The sequence below is a fragment of the Rhipicephalus microplus genome, chromosome 7 (genome assembly GCF_043290135.1).
Source record: "Rhipicephalus microplus isolate Deutch F79 chromosome 7, USDA_Rmic, whole genome shotgun sequence".
NCBI classification, from domain to species: domain Eukaryota; kingdom Metazoa; phylum Arthropoda; class Arachnida; order Ixodida; family Ixodidae; genus Rhipicephalus; species Rhipicephalus microplus.
Genome location: NC_134706.1, coordinates 44,248,984 through 44,276,979, shown reverse-complemented (window position 1 = coordinate 44,276,979; position 27,996 = coordinate 44,248,984). Strand labels below are relative to the sequence as shown.

General features: G+C 44.9%; 1 protein-coding gene across 1 annotated transcript; it reads left to right on the top strand.

The window, feature by feature from the left end:
- The first annotated feature begins 6 nt into the window (after nt 1-6).
- Nucleotides 7-27,719, top strand: LOC142767759 (sodium/iodide cotransporter-like). Its single transcript, XM_075869990.1, has 7 exons — nt 7-117; nt 8,102-8,362; nt 10,036-10,101; nt 23,691-23,812; nt 25,934-26,074; nt 26,150-26,279; nt 27,681-27,719. The coding sequence occupies exons 1-7, from the start codon at nt 7-9 to the stop codon at nt 27,717-27,719; spliced, it is 870 nt and encodes a 289-aa protein (XP_075726105.1).
- Nucleotides 27,720-27,996: the final 277 nt, after the last annotated feature.

The following is a 27,996-nucleotide window of genomic DNA, read 5'->3' as shown; positions in this document are numbered from 1 at the left end:
GCGAGGATGCACCCGACAAAAGACCTGGATATCTACGACTGCGTTGTGTTCGGTGTGTTGACAGTGGTTGGCTACCTGGTGGGCTTGTACTTTTCCTTCGCAAGACGACGGCATCAGGTGAGAATCGGGTATATGCAATACGCATTTCACTCAACTTACGAGTAAATGTTTTGGTGCATCCGTTTTTATTGAAGTGCACTGCTAATAATAATGTTATTCAAGGAGGCACGCAATTACTCAGGAATGCATGAGGTAGACAAACCGTCAAAGGCAAAGCGCCGAACAGTGTCGTTTGAAATGGCCTGAAAATTTACAGTGTCACAAAACGCTATAGGCTTGTTTTTAGTCATCCTGGGCTATTTTCTGTCGGTGAAACTTATCCCCAGAAAATATGCATCCGCCGATCCATGCCTAGAAACTAGAAAAGATATGCGTAAACTTCATGCTAGCTTCACTGGCTCGTATGTTACAGAAAAAAAAATGGCAGCATATCCACGGAGTGAATGATGGAGAATGGGGCGAAGCACCCGTCCATCCATGCGTGTGTCTGTGTGGCCGCCCGTGCGTTCATCCGCCCGTCCGTGCGTGCGTCTATTCGTGCGTCCGCATGTGCATCTGGGCATCCATCCCGGCGTTCGTCCATGCATCTGCTCCTGCGTCCGTCCATGCGTTCATTCTTCCGTGCAGCCATCCGTGCATCCGTCAATGCATCTGTCTGTGTATCCGTTCGTCCACGTATGCAACACTTCAACTACCACCATCTCGCATCTTTTCATCATATATTCCCCATATAGAAGCACCGCCATCCAGCGTACATTCCAAGGACTAAACGAGAGGTGGCCCACGTTCACTTTCTTACGGCTTGCGCTTCGTGTCTACTTCCAACCTTTAACCACCTCGAGTTCATGGTATATACTAGTTACCTGAATTCATGGCACTGTGGCCCAATGCTCGCTAAACCTTTCTAAAACCAAGTAGGTTACGCACAGCGAGTATAAGGTAATAAACCCTTTCTTGTGAGATTGTGCTCAATGTACATGCCAATGGCTGCTAAGGGGGAATGAGAGACAGGAGAATTCGGCTTTTAGTTAACGCGCACGATGCGATTTTTTTATTGTTCAACAACGCACAAAAGAAATCTCCCACTAGCACCACCTTGGAGGTCAAAATGTAAGACTGGTTACAAACTACTACTACGACTACGGCGGACGTACGGGTGCCACTATAAGGAGCCTCGCCCCTAAAATTGTATGCTACATGAACCAAAGTATAACGCACTGCAAATCACTTTTCGAAGGCTGTTTGATACGTTATTATGAGCGGCGCGTGCCACATGTTCCACTTAAACACAATCGTACAAATAGCGCGTACTGTCGTGCTGTGCACGTATGGCGTCTGATAGAAAAATAAGGAAAGTTCAGCTTTGCCTCAAAGGCGACGCAATGAACGCGATAGCAACTAATTGGAAGGTCAAGCGCAGGATTTCAAGCCAATCGAAACATGCCCCGCGTTTCTCACACACAAATGACGCACGCAACTTACTCACAGGTACAGATGAACGCAAATAAGCGTCGCAGTTGTTTCTTCGCCCTGTCTGAAAAGCACGCCATTTTTGCAAACGGATGATGTGCAACGCTTGCAGTGACCTTTGTGTCCTGGGTACGTGCGAGTTTTCCCACTGCAAGATAAGGGTGCGTGATCGAGCATACAGCCCTGTTTAAAATGTCGTATACGGTTCACTGGCAAGAAGTGAGGCTTAAACATTACGAACATTTATTTTCAGCTGCTTTTGTCGATTCCTGGCTGCAAGTGCTCGTAAGCACGGACTTGCTCGTGGAAGGAGGCACTTCTTCCTCGGTTTGACCTGGCGCTGCGCTTGAATAAACATACTCCCGGCCACCAAGTCACTAGTTCAGCTCGAGCGAATAAAGTGTTTTGTATCGGCCATATGGTAACAACCCATCGCTGTTGTTAGATCTTGCACGAACAAACATAGTCATCAGCTCCTCTGTAGAATTCCAGAACCCTTGCAAGTTTACACATTTGTCGGGGTAAGTTTTCTTCACTGACTATGACGATGTAACTCTAACTGCTCTAACTTCTTTGGTGGGTCTAGAACGCGACGAAAAGTGCGCTGATCGAAGTTGAAGCAGATATTCTTTTGTCCACCGGTTCCAAAAGTTTTCACTTAGCCGTTTTCTGTATGCACGCCGTCGTAAAGCTTGCGTGCGCGTCAGGTTCATTGGCATGTCATTGCCGCCCTGTTGTAGCACCGTAAGTTTCCTTCCAATAATGAAGTCTGCTGGGGTTAACGCACGAGGTTACTCGCTGACAAGCTCGATGTAGGTAAGACGCCTCGAGTTCACAACCGCCTCCACTTTCGATATCCCAGTAGTCGGCTCCTCAAAGTTTAGTCGAGCTTTGCCAAGAACCTTTCTCAGTGGAAGCTTGATAGTCCGGACCAAACGCTTCCACCATCCGCCCCACCATGGAGCGCTGGGAAGAATAAACTTCCAGGTGATCCTCTTGCGACCCAATTATGCTGATAGGTTCTCTTGGGAAATCATCCGACAGAGCTTCTCCGAGTCTCTTGATGTCTTCTTGAACGTTCTTGCATCGTCTAAATATATTTTACGTGAGGGAGACCCCTTCGTGCTACAAGGCGTCGTAAACACATGAGGATGGCTTCTGAGTTCAGGCTCGAAACCAGTTCAGGTGGACTGCCCTGGATGTAGCACATACAAAAAGTGCTATGTAGCATTTGCTCTCTGTGGCCCCGTCTGTTGTCACAACAAAGAGAGGTCCTGCAAAGTCAACTCCAGTGAATTCAAATGGGTTCGTCATTGTCAAACAATGGCGTGCTATGGGAGACGTCGGAGCGTTGCCTGGGCTTATACTGAAGCGTCAGCACGTTAGCATCCGTGTATCACTTTCTTCACCAGAGTTCGTGCCCAGGAGATCCAATATTGCTCTCTTAACTGTGAGAAAGTGTCTCTTACGCCTCCATGTGAAGTTTCGCAGTGTGCTCGTACTGTCAATAATGTGAAAAAGCGATAATCGTGTGGGAGTATGACTGGGTGTTTTACATCTTCAGATGCTTCAAGGTGTAACAAGCGCCCACGGACCCTAAGGATACTGTTGTCATCAAAGAACGGAATGAGGTCTTTGATTATAGAGTCCTCCTTTGCACTTGTGCCTTTCAGAATCGAGCTTATTTCTTCTCTGAAGGATTATTGCTGCACATGCCTGATCCAATAATTTTCAGCTTCAGCAATCTCTTCGGCTACTAGAAATCCAGTGTACGCTGCCATTTTCATTCGGCAGCGTTTAATGAATCTGAATACCCAGGCCGTGACCCTTTAGAAGCCTTTCAATTTTGCTGTAACTGTTTATGTCCAGGACTGGTACCGAAGTTGTATTACTGGATATCGCAATGTGCACGGCAATCATTTCAGAAGAAATCCTGTCGTCGGTGCTGTTAGTTTCTGACGGTGGTTGAGGCCATCGGTCTTCTAATTCGCATAGCCAGTCTGGTCCTTGTCGCCCAATGTTAGTGGATAATAATTTCTCCATAGAAACTCCACGTGTGAGCAGGTCGGCTGAATTCACATGACCAGGGCAATACCTCCACATAGAAGGATCTGTTTTTTCCCTGATCTCTTTTACTCTGTTCGACACAAACTGCTTGCATGTCGTCATGTCGCCTTTTATCCACGAAAGTGTGATTGTGGAATCCAGCCAAAACGTACAGTGGATCTCGAAGCCCGTGAGTGCACTTGACACATAGCAAAGTAGCCTTGCTCCAATCTAGGCTTCTAGAAGCTCTAGTCGTGGTAGTGTCATTTTCTTGATAGGTGCTACGCGGGTTTTTGCGATCAGCAATTTGAGCTACGCTGAACAGCTCAGTACGACGTGAAGCGCTGCAGCGTATGCCGAAGGGCTTGCGTAGCAAAATACGTGCACCTGTAGCTCTCTGGGTGATGTGGGTGATTTGGCTCCGCTGTCAAGATAACCCGGCATGAAAACAATTTACAAAAGCGGTAGTTGATGCACCCATTCACGTTTCCTCTTGAAGATCCAATGGTAGGTGCTCATCCTGTGATATTCCACGTGTCCATAACTTCTGGAAGACGATCCTTATAGCAATCGTGAATGGCGCAACAAATCCCATGGGGTTAAATACTCTGGAAGCAGTTTGAAGAACGAACCGCTTGATATCACGTTTTTCTTTCATAAACTTAAGAAGACCCCTAAAATAAAATGTGAAATTATCCGTGTGTGTATTCCATGTAATTCCAAGTACTTTAGCACTTGTCTCATGGAGGACAGCCAATTGCTTGCCTGTGGTCTTTTTCTCGTGCTCTAATGCGATAATCTATCCATCCGAGTTAGTCGTCGATTTCCCCAGTGTCATTCCTGCTTCCTGCATAATCTCCTTAGCTTATCTGCAGATTTGAAGTGGTTCTTCATCTGACTCCACTCCACCCACTAAATCGTCCACGTAGATTGATTCCCTTAGAACTCTTGCGGTTCTGGTTTTGCTTGAATGCGCGCTCCTCATTTGGTAGAGTATAGTTGCCGTCTGTAGGTAGGGACTGCACGTCGCACCGAATGGCACTCTCGTCCTTCTCCACTCTGGAACATTCTCCTCTGAGAAATGCAGTGCTTCCTCCTCTCGAAACCAGAGGAACCTAAAGGCATCTCTGTCTTTCTCGGTGATAGAATTTTGAAGGAATGTCTTTTCAATGTCGGCAAAAAGAGCTATACGGTGCATTCTGAAACATAATAATACTTTGATGAGATCCTGGTGCAGGTTTTCACCCTTTTCCAGGCATTCATTCAATGAAAAGCACCCTTTTGCGTAAGAGAAAGCGTCGGAAACGATCCGTACCTTTGTAGTGAGTGTGTGCTCTCGAATCACCTCTCTATGCGGCATTTAATAAACTTTTGACGAATTCAGGGGTGGCCCGTCAACAACCTCTGCAAGTCCCACTCGTAGGTACTCCCGTATGGTTGTGTCATGTCTGTCATGTCTCCAAGAGTCCTTGCTGATTCGTGAGTCGGGAGAGAAGTTTCTAAAGTCTTGTCATAGCCACTTGCTTGTTGTCCGAGAGCTCCACGTCTTCCTTCCAGGGCAGCGTCACCTTGTATCTTCCGCTCTTAAGGCAGACGATCTGTTCAAATTGCTGGAGTGCTAGACTGAGGTTGCTCTCACTGTCGACGGAGTCTGTTATTTCTACGCTCTCGAGTTCCCAAAACGAACAAATGGATTTGTCGCTCTCTTGTACACTGGTTTTCAATGTGCAGACCATAATTCGTGAGTGTGTAACGTCCCATGCCATGCTGGTGTTTCCTTGAAACATCCACTCCAGCTTCCAGTTCATAGAAATAAGCCTGGAATCGCCTGCGCATCGAGTGACCTCTCCTGTCCTCACCGTCCACATTTGGTTGGAACCGATGAGAACACTGATGTCTTCTTCCCCGACAACGGATTCGTATAGTAGTTGATCAGCGATGTCAGCTCTCTGTATTTCCGCGACGAATGGTCAATTTGTGGTACTTGCTTCGATACCTTGGAATATGTGCGGAATTTCTATTGCTTTCAAGGTAACTTCAGTGTGCGAAAACGGACTCTTCAATCGAAGCTGCACAAGACGTCGCCTTTGCGCTGCTCGACTTGACTTGCTTGCGAAAGTGTTGAGCGCAGTGATGGTGGATCCCACACATGGCAACTTCAGCTGCTCTGATAGCCTCTTTGTGACGAATGTGCACTGACTTCCTCTGTCTATGACACCTCTGTCATACCGACATGTAACATTTGTTACGGCACAAGCCCAAAACGTCTGAAGAAGTACGCTCGTCAATAAACTCTCGAGGGTATGTTGATTTTTCCCTAGAGATGAACATACAGTCGTGTTGGTGCTTGTCTTACTTGCCGGTATTCTATTATTTGTCCTGCCGGTTTCTCGTGTATTCTGGCTTAATTTCTGCGGATCACACACGGTTGTGGCATGACACCCTTGACAGGTAGAGTACGTAATCTTGCGCCTGCCATCACACTCCCTGTGACCTTTCTTCGTTCATTCAAAACACCTCTAGTCTCCTGATAGAATGTGCTTCTTTTCTGGTAGCGGGAGATCCAACGAGCACTCGTCCGTGGAATGTTGGCTCGATTTGCAAAACACACAGTTTACAGGTACTTTCTTTGGTTGTTATGGAGAACTAAGGGCGTGGCTTTTGAGCTACGGTACTGGCAATTTTTTTTGCGCATTCTTATTACGACTGTCTTTTCCAGAATGGTTAGCGAACTCACTCTTCTCTAAGCTCTCCACTTCTATAGACAAGAAACTTAATGGGCGTTCCAACTCTGTGCTAGAGGATTCATTACTTTTGTAGCTCACCACCCAATTGGCGCATGACCGATGGTACTGTACAACGAGATCGTGTGGTAAAGCCCGCAGCAATATGTCGCAAACCATTGCCGAAAAGAACGTCTTGCTCACCCCAAGGGTTTCCAGTCCTCTGATGTTGATGATGACCTGGTCGTACAGCTTGCGAAGAGCTGTCGGATGACTTGAACGGACTGAAGGCAATGTACGAAGCCTGGAGAAGTACTCCTGCTCGAGTGTTGTTCTGTCGCCAAAGCGTTTCTTGAGTATGTCGATGGCGTCCTTGTAGCAAGCTTCTGTGGTTGGCAGGCCCACAATATCTGAAGCAGCGTCGCCCCTCAGAAAGAACCTCAGGTAGTTGAACTTGTTCATTCCCTTGAGGTTTCTGTTCTGGTGAATCACCTGGTCAAATTGCTCCCAAAAGTCGTTCCACTGGCACAGGTCACCAGCAAGTGGGGCGATGGTAAGCTTGGAAAGCTTGGCACCAGAGGCTCCAGCGGTACTCGCTACGGATGAAGTCTGAAGCTCTGGTGCTGATGACGTGGCCGCACCAATACGGTCGCGCTTGCTAAGAAGCTCACTCATGACGGTGTTAGCGTTGTCTTCGTATTCAAGGTTGGTGTCGTACTCTTGCTCAAACTCTTCATCTTGTATGTGGCTCTCTAACTTCCTGTTGATTTGGTTCAGCTCATCGTTGTTTGCCTTCAAACGTCCGTGCATGGCGTTAAGCTGATCGATGGTGCCTGTCGCATCGCCGAGAAGAGCTCTTGCATCGTTGATAATCCTGGTGCTCAGAGATGGTCTCGACGTCCGCTTCGGTTTCAGCCTCTCCATACCGTTCAATTCACTTGTAGCCTTCCGTAGTCTTCCGTGGTCCCTCGTAGCAGTTCTCAGATCTTCGTCACCAAACTGTTTGAACTAGCATACTGGCAAGAAGTGAGGCTTGAACGTCACGAACGACATTTATTTTCAGCTATTTTTTGTCGATTCCTGGCTGCAAGTGCCAGTGAGCACTGACTTGCTCGTGGAAGGAGGCGCTTCCTCTTTTTCGGTTTGACCTGCTGCTGCGCTTGATTATTGTTGTTGTTGTTGTTGTTGTTGTTGTTGTTGTTGTTGTTCACCTATTGATTGTGGCGCATACCCCATATGGGGGATTGGCGAGGAATCGGGGGGTTTTAAAAATTATGCGCTTGGATAAACACCCCCTTATTCACTATGCGGGCCTAAGTACGCTTGAAAGATGAGAGCCACCGCAGACACCACGTTCTCACTGCGCCATCTTGCTGATAATGCTGAAAACACGATGGTTACCCCCCGAGACGTCCGCTGACAGCGGTAAGTGGTAGATATAAATAGTTTGCCGTTTAAACAGCCACGAAGGTGCGCCACGATGGCTCAGTGGTAACGTCACGCATTCATGACGCGGAGGACGAAGGTGCGCCACGATGGCTCAGTGGTAACGTCTCGCATTCATGACGCGGAGGACCGACGTTCTATTTCGCATGCCGGAGTCTTTTTTTCTGGATTTTTTTCTTTCTTGCTTTTTCATATATATAGCTACGTATACATATACGGAGCATGACTTCGACGCCGACGTCGGCGGCAAAATCCAGCCGAGAGTGTCCATATAATTGCTATCACAATAAAAATGTTCGGTTTAAAGCGCACTTTGTAGTTATGACTGCATGAATCACAAAAATCTGCCCTTACAGAAAACGTCCAGGGTTGGCAATGGAAAAGACGCTGAAATCGAGACATTTCTGGGTGGTCAAACGCTTCCCGCCATCGCCTTGGCCATGTCTGTTGTGGCATCGGTGGCGAATGGTGTGAACGTGGTGAGCTTTGTGGGCCACTACTACGCCCACGGATTTCACTCCATCTGGGTTGTGGCTGGCACCCTGGTTGCGTCGACACTGACGGTCACAGCAGTGGTGCCCTTGCTCTACGCGCTACGGGTGGCCTCTATTTTTCAGGTAACATATCAAATAACAAGTTTATAAAGAATATCACCTTGCTATCTCAAGTGCGTCTGTTCTTTTCTGTATGCCATCACGTTGTAATTGCATGGCGCTGCCGTGCCATGGAGGAACAAAAACAAGACGTCACTAAGTGCATCGACAATTGAAAAGAAACGGAGAAGCTGATACTCTCACTGATTCTTATAGTAAAATATGAGTAATATAATCAAATAAGATAGCCTTGGCTGCATTGTATACTCGTGGCCTACCTTCATGGTGAGCATCTTTTTCTCATGCTTATGGAAGCCTTCTTCATTGGGTTACCAAGTGGTCTTTCAAACATGTTTCGTTAGTCGATGCTAATTTTTATGTTACAATATTTCTTCACGTGTATCATCCCTTTTGTATGTGCTGGTTTATGACGCTGTGGCTTTTTATCATAGTACGACACCCAGCTAAGCAGAAAAAAAACGCGGCTCATCCCCCTTTTTTAGGAACAGCTTTAACACGAAAGTGAACGGTGTCTTCACAGAGGTAGTTGAGCGTTCATTGCGCATTGTTTTGCCGCAAGGGTGAAGCAATGAAACTACAGAAACAAATCGCAGTGTATTGCGAAGAACGCCAAGCAGCTCGAAACTTGCCGCGCGCACCTGAAGTAGAAAGCAGGCGCAAAACAAATGCACAAGTATACACGAGATGAGTGCAAACTGTGACAAAAATTTAAGGCCTGACCAAACGCAACCATTGAAGCTCTTCAGCGCTGTGACTTCCTGGACGCAGCATCGCAGCCTCTTCCTACAGATAGAAAGGGCAAGTAGCATAGCGTAGCTACGTGATTTTTCTCACCCTGGAGAGAAGGCGCGGCGCCGCGTCAAAAGGCCACGCGCTTCAACAGTTGCATGTGGTCAGGCCTTTACTTTGTGTATGAGCAGCGTGGTCCTTTCTTAAAGGCGGCCGCGGCAGTGTTTCGTGCCTTGTTTATTCACTGTAACTTCAAAGCAACCTTGCGGTGAAAGCAAAAGGGTAGAAAGCGCCCGAATCTTGAGATGTGAGCCACCACGTCAGATAGCATACATACGCACTTTGACCACGTCATGTTGAAGAGCGCGCATAGCAACGCGCGGTTTGGCGCGAGGTGACGACCTGATGAGAGAGTGCGCCCAATGAATGCTTCTCGGGCCATATCCCCACTCATCAGGACTCTCGCTGAAGGCAGTTAGCTCGGAGGGCCGTCAACACTTCATGGTGTTTGTAAATGGTTGCCGTTAGCATCGTTGACAACGTATACTTCGTGGCGTAGGGGATAGCGGAGCGCGCTGTTGATGGAATGGTCTGACGCCCCACAAAAAAGTTTTTATGCTCATTTTTTGTCTTTCCAGCCTATTAAGATTTATTTTTCAACGTAATATTCATGACGGAGGTACGTCAGTATAGCCGAGGTAGACCACGGCTGGCATAAAACGCTTTCGTGTTAAAAAAGTTTCCATTCGAACTCAACAAACTAGTAGCGTCAGTCTCTACGTAGATGAATGTTTTAGAGTTGTAAAACTGGTTTTGTATAATGTTGTTCATTGTTTACTAAGAGATTTATGAGTGTATTGCATATCTCCTAGAAAACAATCCTGGCAAGAAAAGCAGCGATGGTACCATATTCTCATGTTTCCTTCACATTGCTGTTTTTTCTATAGTACCTTCGTCTTCGTTTCGACAACAAGGTCGGGATCACGGCGTGCCTCGTCTACTTTGTACTGAGCGTGAGTAGTAGAAAGAAAGCAAGAAAAAAAATAGCTCAGCTGAATCTCGTGAACCTTCATTTCTCTATAAAAAAAGAATACGAACATCGGTGACAAGCCAACACTATAACACCGTTTTGTGCAACGCTAAATTCTTACTGTGCTTTCTGTCACTGAAAATACAAATTTTAAACGCCAGATTTCATAAACGTCATGTCGGTTCAGTGCTCTTTGTTTCTCAGAACCATCAGTAACCTGTAGTCAAGTTTTAACAGGAAACATGTTGAAGTATCCGGTACCGCAATATCCGGGAAACGGAGAAAACATTTTGCAGCTGTGCAAAGTGAAGTGAGGTCGTAGCACAGTTATGTACTGTATAGTAGCGTGAAGGAGCGGAAAAAAATAAATTACACAGATTGTGCGAATAAATTTCGTGGCTAAACAAAGCCTCTTGTCCGTTTTCTTTGTATGCTAGTACATTCCTCACGACATTCCTCACGAACGGTTAGCCACAGCAAATGTTTAGAGTGTATTTTAATTCAATTCCAAGCTTTAAATGAATGCTTATTATCTCTGTTCTTTCTCCTTCCTTCCTCTTCCTCATTCTCCCAACTGAAGCCCACAGCAAGCGCGTCCAGAACTATCCTATCCCTGTAAAAAGGGGAACGAAAGTTCCTGTGACATCGCACTCGATCTGTAGTGAGAGTAGGCTTGCGCAGGTTTCTCCTTCAGGGTGAAGAAAGGTTCATCGCAGCGCACCCTCTCCCTATTTCGTCAATTTACAGGTCTAGATTGATTGATATGTGGGGTTTAACATCCCGAAACCACCATATGATTACGAGAGACGCCGTAGTGGAGGGCTCCGTAAAATTTGCCTACCTGGGCTGCTTTAACTTGCACGCAAACCTGAGCACACTGGCCTACATCATTTCTGCCTCCATCGGAAACGCAGCCGCCCCAGCCGGGATCCGATCCCGCGACCTGCGAGAAAGCAGCCGAGTACCTTAGCCACTAGACCACCACGGCTGGTTTCGTGTATAGGTCTGACTTCGCGCTCCCTTTCTCTTAAGTTAATGCTCGGGGCTGTGTCTGCACACCGCCCCTCATGGGTGGCTATGAGAGTGGGTGACCCTTTACCGCCCTCCCATGCGTACGCCTATTGCAGTGAGGTGAGTGACTTGCGGAGGCCTCCGCAACGTGTGTACGGGCAAGGCATCGCGGCTGCATTTGTTTTGCAGGTGTGTGTGCGGCACGTGTACAATTTTTCTTTAATCCTCCTTGCACGTGTATGAGAGAATGCCAGCGAGAGCAGACAAAAATAAGCACGACGAACATCACATTCTTGTGTGGCCACGAGACCAAGCTACACTGCTACGTCACAGCCTCGTTCGCCTCACAGAAAACCGAAAATTTTCCGCATAAAAAATGCAACATTATTTCAATTAGCGAGAATAAATTCATCTTGGTGCGGGTATAATGCCTCTCGGGGCTATATGAAACGCTTGCAGCAAACGTGCAAGCCACAAAAATGGTGGCACCACCCCCTTAAGGGTGAACTTGAGTGATGAGAGGGTGAGGAGATGAGAGATGAAGGGGAGAGGGTGAAGCATAGCGTATGCTTGTGTAGTGCAGTATAGTGAGAAGTGCGCAAGGAATGTGACAGGTAGGAAGATAATGTGAGAAAGGAAGGTGAGAAACAAAGTGGGGCTAGTTGGACGTTGCAGAAACGCAAGGGAAAACCAACGCCTCGCAGTTTCTACAGTGTTAGTGACCAGCAACCTGAAAATTTTCTGAAAAACTTTCATGGAAAGAGACATTTGTTGTTCATTCTTTACTGGGAAGTTTTAAATCAGTGAACACTTCTGCGCTTAATCAAGAAGCCAAATCTGTTTGCTCCTCAGTGACGCAAGACGATCACAGTCATACAGAAATAACTGCTTAGAACAACAATTGTTTTTTTTTTGGGGGGGGGGGGGTAATCTTAGAGCACATGGTCCAACGACGACTTTCTTGACCTCTGTGTGACCCCCTGGTTAGTACAATGTGTCCTATATATGAATGCAGCTTACCAACGGTACTAAATGGTGTGAAAAAAGGAGAAATACTTCTCTTGATACCGTCGTAGTTGAATGAAATGACTCTGGTACATGTTAGCACGAGATGTAGGTTGGTTACATGTGTGAAATTTCTACGTTGCGAAAATTTGCTGCCAATTTCGCGTTGTTGTGCTCGCAGAATACGCCTTCTTTTCAGCGTTCCTCAGCGTCTTAGACGCTGACAGAAGTTTGAAAACGGCATAGCGATGGCGTCCTTTATGGTGAATTCAGATGGCAGACTGAATTCCGATTTGTCGTGCACGCGGACGGCTAATCCGCGGATGATCCGCTTGCAGGCGCATTTATACGACGGACGCTGTCCTAGTAGAAAACAGCCGGATTACCCTGGACAGCAGATTCGGCGCTCATCTGCGCCCGCTGGCAGAAGACTGGTTTCAGAGTATTCAACATGGATTCCCGCAAGAAGCGACGCTTGTCTATAGCTTGGCTGCAATGTCTGTCATGTTGTGACAAATGAACGAGGAGTGTTATTCTTTCAGGAGAAAAGGAAGTTGCTGGCCGAATGTTCTTTCAACTATATTGTTCCCCACTTGTTGAAGTTCTGAACACGTCTCCCATCCTTTTTTTAGAAGCGGCAGGTTGCCGGTTGCAGAAGTTAAAATATTTCACCACCATGATGGCGGAGAATCTCGCATGTCAAACGACGGTGGCGGCATTTCCCGAACCACAAAAAGTGATTTCTGCGTATTTAATCACGTGAGAAGAAATCCCCTGGAAACTAAGTAAACCATGCTCAAGCGTAGATGGTGCCGACCAGTCATGCAGCTGTCCGCGAGCCATGGAGGACATGCCGCGAGCAGACGAAAAGTGTTCTGGTTGCCAGAAACTCCGAGCTAATCTGCTGAAGTAGAGGCTTTCTCCCGCCAGAATCCCGATGTGAGAAACACGTTGGCGTCATCCGTCCGCGAGCCGCGCGGAGGAGTCGCGGACGAAGGGAATCGCTGATGTGAGGTCACGTGACACGACGTCCGTCCCGCCACATCCGGATTCAGTCCGTCGTCTGATGGCCGCAATGTGAACCACTCCTTAGAGAACTCTTGAAGGAGATTTCGTGTAGAATTTCTCTTGTTTTTGTTTTGCCATCGTTGGGTGCTCTCCGTGGGAGCACACTTTACATGTCAATTGCATGCTATATGTGTTGTACGAAACAAGCATGCCATAAATCCATTATGATCATAGCCGTGAAAGGTGCCGTAAAATGCCCCGGGCATACCGATTCTCTTTCCAGCTTACTTGTTTCTGGCTAAGCGATAACACCAACTTCCGGAGATGTCGTATCACGCTGAAAATCCGATGAGCGTTGGCACTACATTACTTAATTATTGTCAAGATGTTTCGAACGATCTTCACTGAAAGTAATACTTCCTGTTCTGATAGATAATCACTTACCTGGAAGCACATCCTGGTCCCCTATTTACCTTTTTTGTTTCTTCTTCAGCAAAAGATATACTCAATATTTCGAAAAATACTATTCCTCCGTCTTCATATAAAGCAAACATGGGCTTGTTAGAAGAACATTACTAATCACACAGCACACTTAAACCAGCAGGACGATAAAAAGGGGCATACGACATTGGTTTCGGGCGTTTGCTTTCTGTGTTCTCATTAACTCGCTCTATTTGATGCAGATAGTCCCAAACCCATCATCATATGGTGATTTTAGAACGGTAAACGCCAACAATCATAATTATGATGCATCATGGTTAACCAGCAAGCCCAAGTTTACACAATTTTAAGCTCTGTCTCTGTAGTTTACGTGAAACAATTCCACAAAAAAGGGACAAATAAAGCACCTTCATCTAATATTGAACGTTTATAATGTGTTGCTCACTGCAAGAATAAGTTATCCAATGTTATACCAGGCAGTGTGATAAGAGATTTGAATTTTTGGCTTAAATTCGACGTAAAAATATTTTACTGTTACTTTTAGCATTGTAACTAGAGCGTAGCCTGATTGCTAAACGTTCTGTGACGAAACTTGTTCGCAGCAAACACTTGGTGCCGTTGGCATATACAGCGCAGCGGTTGGCATTTCGACAAGTAAGACTTTTTTGTTTCATTGTATCAATTTTCATGTTTCATTGATAACAGCCCCGTTAAAAACTGATTTCAGTCGTTTCTTTTTTTATGCTAGTAGAAAATTTGGTAATCTTCACACAATAATAAGTGTTAAGACATGTATGGTTTGCTGTGCCATTTGGTCGAAAAGGGGAAAACGAGTGGACTTTAGAAGCGGAAAGTTAGAATGAGATTCCACGTTATTTTCTTGCGTCCTACGTCAAGAATAAAAGGTTGATTGCTGTAGCGAAGCCGCTTCAGCAGATAGCACTATTTACCAAGCGCTGCGAAGCAGTAACGTCTCTATTTCAAGCATTACACATCGGTAGTATTAGAATAATTGAAAACCATAAATGAACTAAAATACACTTAACACAAGGCAACTTTTACTGATACAATACCAGTAGATAATATGATAAAACATGCTACACAAGACTGGTGAACAAGCTTGTACGGAGAGTCATGGGATAGGGTAACAAACATAACTGATCCGATGTGCAGAAGAAAGGAAGGACAGTGAGCGCATGATGTCAAGGAAAGAGGGGCATCACACACACTCCAACTTCAATTCAATAAAAGTAACAATACTAGCTATTCGTAGCTGTATTCACTTGAAACACAGTGTTTAGATTTACTACAGCGCAGGATTGGATAGACCAAGGAAATATATGTAAGGGCTGTACAATCTGCTAGCTTTAGGTGCTCTGGCTCTCGGTATGATGAACTAACACCAACAAGTCCAATTCAAAACTTTTCACATTGTTGTTGATGAATGATAATACAATGAGGAGGAGATAACCACCTAATCTGGGTGAGTCATCATTGTGTGCTTGAAAATAACGCTTAATTGACGATAGTTTCTTACCTTACGTTTCCGCTCAGGAAGGTTCAGTTAATTGAACGAACACAAATGCCTTTTCGATGACGCCAAAGAGGAACAAAATGCATATATTAAAGCGTAAACACAAAAAAATAGATTTTGTGAAGTATGTCACAGTAAGCGAGAACGTAAATCAATCGCGATCATCAATTTATGCATACATGAAAAAAAGTCGACTAGAGAACATCAGTATATGTTAGCGTACGTATCCAAAATACTTTACAGACATGGGTTTAAATACGATGCCATTGTAGTGTATTTTTCGGATAATAAAGATAATTAAGAAGTGACCACTCAGTCACACTTGTTTTGTCATTATTTTAGTTTTGATTCCGCCTTACATGTAGAGTATTTCTTCTGCTCCCAATATCGGCTGCGTGTGACGAAAGATTCTGAGCAATCAGAACCGAAAAAAATGAGAAAAATATAAAGAACTAGGTAGTTCCTTGACCAGAGAGCAAGTGTGTTAAATATTGAGGAGTTGTCGGCATGTATATATGCCTGGTGCCGTACACTACGTGTTCTTTGTTCTAGCAGGGCGCAGTATTTTAGAAATTGTGGAGTGAACGCGTACTTATAAAACAAAAACGTGCACACTGAACGTTTAAAAAGTAGGTGGTGAACTTAAGGGCTGCTACTGTGATGACGTCAAAATATTGCTTTGTCATCGTGCGGAAGCGATTACACAACGTACTCTGTTTGCACAATTCTCAATAGGCTAGAGTAACCATTAAAAGACACGCTCTCGGATTTGCTGTTCTAGAAGTGCTGAAAAGGTAAAGTTGTGGATGAAACGGGACAGAAAGCTTTTAATAGAGCAATAAAGACTATAGTTTGGAAAGACACACACTTGAAATATAGATATGCTTTCATTCGTAATCGATGCTGTTGGCTGTAATTGTACAGCGTCGAATACAGTGTCAAATACCTTGAAATTTGCAGCATGGCATGGCTCTATTCACTCATATCGCCAAAATACATGTTGTTATCGTGTATTGAAAAAAGCAGGTAAGCTAAATACAAGGCTGGCTTCGAGAGCTACGTTAATATTAAAGATTTTCTTCTGTCTGGTGTACCTAAACAATAGGCGCTTACTATATATTTCTGCCGCCGTATGAGAAAACCTTTAGCCGAAATTCTACAGTACTAATTGAAAACGCACACGAAGTTGAAATAGTGATGTGGATTTGACCTTTTACTCGAATAACACGAGTGGGCTCTTTATTACACTTTTCAGTGTTTCCTCTGTCACTTCTCTACTCAAACATCATCATTGGGTTAGCTGGAACTGTGTACACGGCACTGGTAAGAACTTTTTTTGCTTATAAATACTACAGGCGCAAAAAAATATAAGTAGACTTTCTGTGTTATTCACATATGGACTACGATTTTTTTCTCTTGGATACTAGAGCCTGAGAGGCTGTTCATGACTGCTTAGATTCAGTCTGCTGAATTCGTATAGAATATTTCGTATGGTATTTCAAAAATATTAAATGCAAATATGAAAGCAACTGAGAGTGAAGCTGTTTGGCTTATGTTCCGGTGTGAAGGGCCGTCTTCGTTGCGGGAGCAACGGCGCCAGAATTGGCCAAGTGGCATTACAGCGTACAACAGGTGCACGTCTCGCACGAAAACGAAGTATGTGCAACATCAATTCGGAAAACAAAGTAGACTGCCCAAGGCCCACTACAGTATACAACAATGCTTGGTTTGCCACAATTGTGGTTGGTGGAATAGGTGCCGAAAATGTAGACAATCTTTTCAGGTAAAGTCTGTACTTCTTGCTCCCTGCGCTTACCGAACACGTTTTGCACTTTGTACGCCTCGCATCAACCACGTATTAACCCACATCATTGTTATTATGAGCGGTTTTATAATAGATGTAAAACAAACAAGACCTCAACGCAAATGCACGAGAACATCTCGTTTCTCTCTATTGTAGCTCATCCAATCGAGGTGACGACCTCGCGGGACACTTGCGTGGACCCTGTATTTCAGAATTGCGCATCGGTGCAGCGACTCGAACATATCTATACCTATTTTCCTGATCAGAAGGCTTCCTTCGTAACAATATATGACTGGCAGACGTAGGCTCCCTCGTGAGGAGTGTGGAAAATAAATAATGGTATGAAGTTGTACAGACATATACGCCTCGCTTAAGTGCCCCTTATCATATCTATGGTTAAAAAAATACAATGCGTTTCCATTAACCTCGATAATTATTTCAGAAGAATAAGCTAACAAAAAAGAAACCATACAAGAGTCCGTGTCCAGGGAGGGGAGGGTTTCCGTAGGGGGCACAGCCCTTCCCAGAAAATTCTGATAAGGGGGGGGGGGGCTGTTTTAGCAAGTAACCAAATTAATCAAAGCCTTCAGCATCGAGCCTCCCTTCCGGTACTCAATCGTATACGTTCATAGCAAGATTACATTGTACGCGCTCACCTTAGGCGTCATTTCCCCTCTAAACAAGAGTTTCATCACTGGTAGCATCTGCGTTTGTCACAGGTCTAAGTTTAGTTCTGCCCATTTTTGCCAAGTGTCCTGTTTTCGATCATTTAAAGCACTTGCTATCCCAATGCGGACATTTTTTCGTGACGTGTGAGATACCACATCTAGTACAGACAACCTTAGTCCTTTCAGGTGGAACGTTCTTTTTACCTTGTGCAGAAGACTGCCGTTGCCAGTTTACGTCACCTTCAGTGGCCCAGGCACTGTTAATCATGTCTTTGCTATGGCCTTCCTTGTTCTTTCCTTGCCCTGCTTTCATTCCCAGTGCTGCACTGTAAGCCATTTCGAAGGTGAGGTTCTTGTCTTCCATCGCGAATAGCTTACACCGGATGGCAATGCTGCGTAATCTCACGTGAGCAAGCAGTCCTGAATCGCCTCTTTAAGAAGCGTGCCAAAGTCGAAAAGGGCTGCCATCTTTCTGAGTTCCACGACGAAGTCACTGATGCCTTCATCATGGGCGTTGGCCCTTCCAATAGAACTTGTACCGTTCCACTAGCACAGAACGCCTGAGCGTGTAATGAGTTTGCAGGGTCTCCACAACATCTTTGTAGCTGAATTCTACGGGAGTCTCCAGAAAACGCAGACTTTGAAGCGTGATAAACGCGGCACCTCGTATAAGTGTCCGAAACATCTGCTACTTCGTTTCCTTGCCTATCTTGTTAGCAGTTGCAAACGCCTGGAAGCGTTGCACGTAGACTTCGAAGTAATACTTCTTCGGTGAGAACTCCAGCAGGTGAACCAGACTTTCGCCGCTGTTCCTCGATGTGGTGCGCGTTATATCCGTAGTCCCATTTCCAACATCCTCGTCGCCATTGTTTTATCTTGACAAAAAAAGACGGGAACCAGGCAAACGATATAGCTAAGGCTAACTGCTTTATTTGACGTATCAGGGGCGTCTCAATACAAGCCTCGACACTTAAAGACAAAAGACCGACAACACAGATAGCTGCCGGCTTTTATTAGCCTTCACAAGGGCGTTAAATCATAGACGCATGGACAAGCAGTCAGCATAGTGGCCCCACCGATCTTATCACACATAGCCTCCAGCTTGCGCCCAGCCGAATGGCGTCATGCGTGCCATTATTCACATGTAACACCCTTAGGAATTCTGAGCAATTTTCTCTGAAAAGGGTAATGAATCTAGTATAAATCATTGTCGGTGCTCATAGTTCTCGTACCTTTTGTTTTTCATCTTAGTGATTTTTGATCTTGCACGGGTATCGTAGTATGTGCCTGGCAACAATAAGCAGATTTGGAAATGTAGAGCATCGAATAGAGTTCTTGCATGGATCACTTTGCAAATAAAGAAATGCCACATGTAACATGCCACATGATATGACTAACTGATAACACCCCGTCATGTTAATCTAGTGGTTATGGCCCCAGAGTGCTGACCCAAACATTGCGGCATCAAATTCCGGCTTCAACAGCTAAATTTCAATGGAGGCGAAAATATTTGAGGACCGTGTACTGAGATTTAGGTGCGTTTAAAAACCCCACGCGGTCGAAATATCTGGAACCGTCCACTAAGGCGTCTCTCATACTCATATCGTGGTTTTGGGATGTCAAATTTGAGGTATGACTATAATAACAGTGACTGAAAATATGGGAGAGCTTAGCTAGTTAGAACGTATTCATTTTCAAGAGACAGCGTCTGCAAACACAGGCCTTTGTAGTGTGCTGTCTTCCTTATTGGGCCCGTGTTTGCAAGCACTGTCGAATGAACTGAGGCTATGCGTTTTCGTAGGCAAACCGATTTAGATGACCATGACAAATGTGGTCTGTATACCCTAAAGCGCCTGCACTGTCGAGCTATTTCTCTAAATTTTTTAATAGGGCACCCTTCATTCGAAGTGGCCCCGCCGTGGTGGTCTAAATGCTAAGGTACTCGGCTGCTGACCAGCAGGTCACGGGATCCAATCCCGACCTTGATGGCTGCATTTTTGATGCAGGCGAGAATGCTGTAGGCCCGTGTGCTCAGATTTGGGTGCACAATACTTAACCCCAGGCGGTTAAAAGTTTCGTAGCCCTCCACTACGGCGTCTCCTATATTCATGCGGTGGTTTTTGGACGTTAAGCCACATAATAATCTTCATTCAAAATTCTCGTAAAGGCGTTTTCTCGTAAATTCCTCGTAAAGGCGTTTCTACACGTGCATGCACCAGATCGCGGAAAATAAAACCATACCGGCCATGTGAAAGATGACAAAAGTTTACGGTGATTTTTATGCTTCAAATGCGAAATAGGAAAGCATGATGCCATTATGTCGGGACAGGCTACAGCACATGTCATTAAAAACGAGACAAGAAAAAAAGAAACCCACTACAAAGTACAACAAGCCATGGAAAACTACATGTGCAGGCAAAATAAAATCATACAACAATATTCACAAAACTTCACGTACGTGATCAGGTGAGCAGATCTAGTATTACATAAGGGGATACACAAAGCGAAACATTTAAGATTGTCAGTAAAACACAACAAAACACAAAACGTATAAAGATAAACAAGACGTATTGCAAACGATCACAACGTAACCAAATGTTCCGAACAGAACACTTAAACAGTTGATTTAGTATTCATATAAACTTAAATCTAACATTTCCATTGTATAATTTTCTGCTAGTCCACTTTCGGCCCACATAGGTGCTTGTCTTTTTTTTATTTACACGTTACAACGATAAGTTTCTCTGAGTACAACAACGACAGAACAGTGTGCAATAATATAACAGAAATATGTTATTCTGTAGACAGAATAGTCATTTCAGCACCTTATATTTCAGAATATACGGTTTGAACACTAAAAAAACGTGGTATTCATCGCCAATATCAGAAGTAGGGAGATAGAATCTGTTTTGTGTCTTTTGTTTCTCTTATTTACATTGAGCTTTCAAAACCCACGTACATCGTATTTTACTTTGTTGTAGGGCGGACTTCGTGGCGTGGTTTGGGCGGACTGTGTTCAAGCATTAGTGATGTTTTTATCGCCAGTCACTATCACAGCAAAGGTAGTTTATGACTCCCTTCACGTAACTCCAGCGCTGAGGCCCATAACAGACATGAACGTCACAGAGTACATGTTCAGGTAAGTTTTTTAATTGCAAAACAACGCATGAAACTTGTATGCGCAGAAAACTGCGCAATTGTTGGTAGCATGATTAAAAAATTATCAACTTCGCTAGGTCAGAATAAGTAACCTATCTCCTTGCGGAAATCGGGTAGACAATGAATAAATGTGACGTAAGAATGTAGTGATGGTTGGTAGAAGCCGAGAAGGAAGAAGTCAGAATAGAAGAAACATGGCGTATGAGCCAAGCCACGTCTGCCATTCATCATAGCGTCACACATACATCATTGCGTCATAGGTCTCTTGTGCAAAACGCGTTTGTGGCGCCGATACCTTATGCGTATATGCCTCACGTCTTGAGTTTGCTTTAAGAGGCTCGCTTTGCGTCGTCGTCCTTGTTGCCGTATCTGCTGGAGTGTCTTGAATCCCTGGACTCGCTTTTGCTTGCTGCGGTTGCACTGGAACGTGCTGAGTTGGGAGCGCTTCTTGAATACCATGCCGGTTTTCTTTACAAATTGATGTAGTGTCCAGTCGGCAGCTGGTAGTCTGTGGGCTGTTGTAACGCTTCTCAGGCAGTGAAGTTGGTAGGACAGATTTGACTGGAGGAACATCAGAGGCGCCTGCGACAGCATTCATTACGTAGGCTTCTGGCCCCTGGTAACCTGTAAGAGTTGCTTCCGAGCCTCCTGTGTTTGGGCTTTCAGATGGCTGTTCTCTCAATGACAACACCACAATAGGCGTGGTTGGGTCAGATCCTAGATAAGAATGACTGTCTTTCTGCGCAACGAATGATGCGAGCTCTTCTGGCGCATGAAACTGAACTACAAGTTCCGGGCTCGACTGAGTGTGCTCCGAGCTTCTCTGCTCTATTCCGACCATAGTGAACGTGTGAGACGTGAGGTGCGCGTTGTGAGTGTCCGAAGGTCCACGTGATGGAAAAGCAGGAGGTTGGTCAATGCGTGAAGGCTGCTTTTGACTGTGATGGTCGAGTGTGGTTGTCTGTGGCTGGTGGGTTACAAGCGAGTCTCCGTCGTAGTCGTCGTTGTATTCTTCGAACTAAACGATCATTTCTTTTTTGATCTTTTCCCATGACTCGTGGAAATATGTGGGTGAAGTAGAATTTGAAGGCCTCACCGAAGACGTAGTCGGTATAGTTGATGATCATTTCCCGTTCCGACCATGATGCAGCGGCAGCGTGGAGCTCGAACAGGTCGAACCAGTCCTGCACGGGTCCACCGTCCACTGCTCCGGTGTACTTGAGGATGTCAAGGTCGGCCAATGGTTCTGTCATGGTGATGGTCGTTGTCCTTCTAGGCGATGGTTCGGTAGTCGATGTATGGTCAGGGTGTCTTGTGGAGAACTGCTTCGATGACGAGTGACTGATGAAGGGGCAGGCAGGTCTCCATCCTGCCGACTCGTGTGACGCTAAGATGAATGGCAGACGTGGCCTTGCTCTTACGCTGATGCTGATGCTGATGACCTCTGATGGATGGCGCTTACTCACAGAGGGGGATGGGCCAAGAACCGGGCGGCAGGATACTTAAATGGAACTAAAATGAAAATAAAGCCAATCTGAAAAAAGTAGTTTAAAAGTAATACTACCGAAAAACAAAAATGTTTGCTGAGCAAGCGGTCAAACCATCTCTTGTTTTTGATATACATAACTACGAATTATAAACTAAAGATCTGAAAAGGTAGGGGTTTATTAGCACGGTAATATTTTAGTTGCGTTGATGTAATCAAACACAGTTGAGCATACATCCCTGTGGCAGTAACCAAATGAAGTTCCGCCAAGTGATAAAATTACTGGTAGATTTACTTGTGTTCCTAGCTTTTGTAATGGGGCTACTAGAAATCTTTTTCTCTGATAAGAATAACGATGACAGAATAAAAAGAAATGTTCAATTGTTTCAATTTCGTTGCACCAAATGCATAGCGGTGACGCCTTGAGCCGAGCTTTGTTAAAGTAATAATTTAGTTGTGGAACTGCACAGCGCAATCTGGTATAAGAGACCTCTAACTAACGAGATACACACCACTGTTTAATCCAGCATTAGCTCAAATGCTCGAAATCTTTGAATTTATCTAAATTACCTTTTCCCCCTACGCCATGTTTCTTCCATTCTGACTTCTTCCTCCTCGGCTTCTACCAACCACTGCTACCTTCTTACGTCACAGAAATACATTTGTGTTGTTATTTTCAAGAAGACAAAAAAATTTAGTGTCTTTTCCTTCAAACTTTTTTTCGTGGTTCTACATATCACCTCTGAAGACCATACAATACCGCAAGGTATGATATCGTTTCGAGCCTTGCTACGTAGTGCCTCATTCGGCTGATAGACATGCCACGTATATTTGTGTTGGTTAGTGTCTGTAATTGCCTGCAATATAATATATGAAGTTAAAAAGGAGTAGTGAAGTCCACCAGGCTGCTCGATTCACGCAGGATATCTTCTCAAGGCACAATGTCCCCATGTCTGGACACCAACTCTATTTGGCGGTTTCTTTTAACTGATCGCCACGAGAGCATTAGATTTAGTTCACACGTAGATTGGTTGTATGTTTTGTTTAGTCAGCAATCCAGCAGTTCTCCTCAATGCGCCGCATATGACTGCACATACTTTCTTCGATGATGGAGCTATACAATGCTCGATGGCCCTCCGTACGTGCCGTATTCTAGGGTCATTATGAACTATTTTTAACAACGAAGGTGATCTATAGTTGAAGTTTTCGAATCTTCGGTTGTGGTAGCGCTGATCGCAAGAGTTCATACTGTGGCCAGAACGAGTCTATGTAAAAATTGGAGAGCTCTGCGTGCTGATAGAGGTGAGGGCGGGAGGGGAGAATGTCGAGGAATAAATCCTAGAGAAGCCCGCCAGGGAGAGGTGAAGGTGAAGTAGAATGGAGTGTGTAATAGAATTTCCGTGTCCATGTTCAGGCGCCTAAGCTTGCAGAATGGTGGGAATTTCTCATTCTCCAGATAAAGAAACCGACTGACGTGAGCGCCCGCAAGAGTTTACGCGAGGAGGAGCATATCGACGCCAAGCCAACCCCCATCTCCGCACAAGGAAGCCCGAAGCCAAGCATGAATGATCAGAAGACGTAAAATAATATAGAAGGGTGGTATGGCCTATTCAAGGACATGCATAAGGATAGTTATAGCGTGAGAACAGAACGATGACGAAGAGACAAGAAGGACACGAGCACTAACTTGCAACTGAGTTTATTGCGCAGAGCACGAAAACATATAGAGGAGACAGTAAACCATGTGACAAAAACCATGTGGCACAAAGGGCAATGCTAGAGTAAGGGAAAAAAATAAAAGCCCAGAAAAAGGCAAGAGAAAGTCTATAAGGAAACGAAACATAAAAGTAAAAGTAAAAGTAATATAACTACTTGCGCGCACCGAAACCTTCGAGGAAATTAAAAGTGTGGCAGCTAGGGCTAGTCGGTATGACAAGACGGTAGTCATTGCGCGAGAACAGAACGACGACAAAGAGACAAAAAGGACGTGTTCATCATGTCCTTCTTGTATCTTTGTCATCGTTCTGTTCTCGCGCTATAACTACCGTCATCTTCGAGGAACCTTAGTTCCTTCTTGAACAGATACACACGGAGGGCGGGCTTGCTAATGCATGACACTTGTTCGCGTGCCATCTGCGCGGCCTCGACGATAACTCGGGTGCGCTCATCCCTGTGCTTATATACGCCACTGTGTCTTTGAAAAGGCGCACACAGTTGAACTCAATGCAGTACCGAGCAAGAAAACCATCTTTCCCGTTTCTAACATTGTTAGCGTGTTTTCTCAGTCGATCGTGCACACACCAACCGGCTTCCGACATAACAAGCATTGAAGAAAAGGGGGGTCCTATAGACAACTTCTCTGGAGCATGCCACATACCTGTTTCTATGCTTAATTCTGCATTCAGTTGATGAGTGCATTTTCAGGGGGTTCGTAGATTTGGTGAGACTGATTAACTTGAACGGTGCAGAGAACAGCACACGATCTCCCGCACGTTTTCCGATTTTCTTGAGCCTCTGCGATATCTGGTGTTTGTACGGAACAACGGCTATCCTTTCACGCTCCGTATTGGTGGTTCTGAAATCCTGTCCCTTCCTCTGCTCTGTCCTATTGGTCTGCAGGATAGTCTCTCTTTGTCGTCATTCTGTTCTCACGCTATAACTATCGCCATGTCATGCCGACTAGCCCAAACTGCCACAAAGGCATAAGCTTTGAAGTTTCGACAGTGTTCGTGAAGTGGAGCTGGTTTTTATATCTAGATCAGCAAAAACTCAAATTAAACAAATTGTGATTGGATTTGCAGCCTATATATTTGGTCATTTTTGTGCAAAAACAATATTGCTATTGTCTGGAGTTTTATGTCCCAGATGCTATATCACTATAAGGGACGTCGTAGTGGCAGGCTCTGGAAATTTCTGCCAGCGGAAGTTCCACAGGGACAAAATGTTTCTATTGGAAACATTTCGTTACCATGCCGTAGAGAAAGGAATGTTTCTGCACTTAACCATGATCAGTCAGTCAGTCAGTCAATGAACTTTATTTACTTAACCATGATCGTTTTTCTCAGTATATTAGAATGCCTACACAAAGTAACGTTGTCAAATGCCCAGTATAACAGTTCTTTCTTTTTGTCATTGCGGGGATAAGCACTTCGCGTCTGTAAAATGCAACGAACATTCACGCTTCTGCACACTTTGTATTGGCGAGAAACTTCGAACCACCCACTAATTGTGCAAGTCGCATGTTTGGACATTTCGCATGAATCTACGATGCTACCATGCAATATTTCATGCATTAAAGAGACTGCTCCCGCTGTTAAAGAAGCAGTTTCAAATACTGGCACGTCTTCGCGGTTGAGAATCTGGTTGCCAAGCAGAAATGCTGGCCTTGGTTCTCAATGGGACCACAATAACTTATATTTTTCTTTTAATGCAATGCCTCTAAAATTTTCGCTTTCGTCAACGCTTATTTATCGTTCAAGTTCAACAACACCGTCACCGACACTCACGCTAACACTGACAGCAGTGCCAACAACTACAAATTAATTTGTAGGTAGATACTGTTCATTCTATCCCACAGCTTTGCAGTCAATATGATGAGCAACAAGTGGTCGTGATGTAACGTAAAAGGAGATAATTATTAAGAGCATCCCAAAGTTGTAAGTGCTTAAGGTTATCAAAGAGGTTGCCACGTACTTTCAGAATGAATTTTGATATCACAAGTGATGACAACTTCTGGAGCTGCCTCATCGGGGGCCTGCCGTACATAATGGTGCGCATGGGGTTTGACCAGATGGTTGTGCAGCGATACATGGCGGCGAGGAACCTACGTTCCGCGAAAACGTAAGTCTATCGACACCACAGTGACATCAATCTGACTAATTATGTTCGAAAATACATACTTGTCCTTTGTTTCAGAATAGCCATTACTGGAGCAGCCTTCGTCCTGTTCTTTTTCCTGTTGATAGCAATCGCGGCTGTGTACCTGATACAGTGGTACAGGGACTGTGACCCCTATGTCATTGGAGCAATCAGCAGCTACGATCAGGTGAGTGCTTTGAGGGGTATAACAAAAACCGTTTTCATATTACACTATTGTTCCTACAAAAAAAAACATTCTATTTACCCGACGTTTCGAGACACGTTCAGTTCCTTCTTTAGGGCGTTGAACTTCGGGAGAGGTGGTGCATCGTTTTTAATTTGTATATTGGAAAACAGAGAGCGTGGGCCAAAAAGACCCACTTTGAGGAGACGGGTGAGTCCAGGAAAATAAGGAGCAGAATCTTTTGGAAGAAAAGCAGGGTTGTGAGGTGCCTTAAGTCATTTTTTTTTGTTACATGGGTGTTGTTGCAAGTTTCGATTAGCTGAAACTCTGCAGCTGCAATGACAGCTGGATATGATGAGCTTATTAATGAAACAGAACCTACCTGTAGATGACTTTTTGGTCTTAGTACGTAAAATAAAAGCCTCTATTGCTGCCGTAATTGAACACATGCGTACTGAGCGGTAGTTCAGTACATTCAAAGACCGAATAACGCCAGAGCTTGAACCACCTTCGCAGAAAGACTCGGTATAGGCGTTATGTTTAGAAACTTCAATCGTGATTGTTGTGTCACCTACCCAGTGTTGTGACATTGTATTAAGCATTAAATATGAGCTCCTATGACTGAGTAAGCTGTAGTTAAGAGCCGCATTAGCCCAGAGAAATAAGATGACAGTCGCTGCTTACGATGGCCACTTTGTTGAACCGCAGCGCATAGCTAGATTTAGCGAAATCATCCTGAGCTAACATTTCGGGTGCCAGCGTGCTCAAAGTGCCTCGTAAGTTCACGATATAGGAAGTATTCATAACATTGTGATATGCGCAAATGCGTTGATCCATCTCGCAACGCGTAGCTTAAAGCACGAGAAGCTTCAACAGACCTGTGTAGTTAGGAGACGTCAAGATCGTGGCGTTGGTGGCGAAGATCATTTGTTTAAGAAATAGAGGTGTGTTGACCTCCTTAGGACTCCTTAGGGACTATATAATGTCCTGACACTATACTGAGATTCGATTGGTTGAAGCCACCGCTTGGCTTTCTGCCCCAAGGCTTGCTGGGTCTTAAGCACTAGGCAGACGAGCAGGGACGCCACAAAGTGGTGTTGGGTAAGATGGTATAGCAAAGGCTGTGTGGTTTTGTCAGACTGCCCAAGGTGGCGGAAGAAAGTTGTGTGAACAGATGAGAGTATAAGTTTACGGGGATAAAGCAGAAGATCATCATCAAGCAAAATATCGGGTTTATTGGCTAAACTTGAGAGAGGCTTTGCCCCTGCAGTGTGCGTAGACACGCTGATGAAGACGATGATGACAAGAAAACCCGCAATACACTGATGCGCTCGCTGGTTCACATATTATTGACCCCCGATTACTGAGCAATCTGCGAGAATTATATCCTTTTATTTGATGTAGATTTTATCAGCAGAGAACGTATTCAGAAAAGTAGAATAAAGCGTGTGATTATTGTAGTCTGCTTGGTTTTTAAGCTGCTGTAAACACCACTTTATGTTTCAGATTGTACCGTACTACATAAAACAAAGCCTTTCCAGCGTTGCAACGCTACGTGGCCTTTTCTTGGCAGGGCTCCTAGGTGCCACCACAAGGTCAGCAGTATTCTCTTCTTTGCACTGAAGACATGATGACCGAACAATATCCTGACCGTCAATTCTCCGGCGCACTGGCTGTTGTGCTTACAACAACCACCGCTTCGGTGCTGCGGTGCTTACAG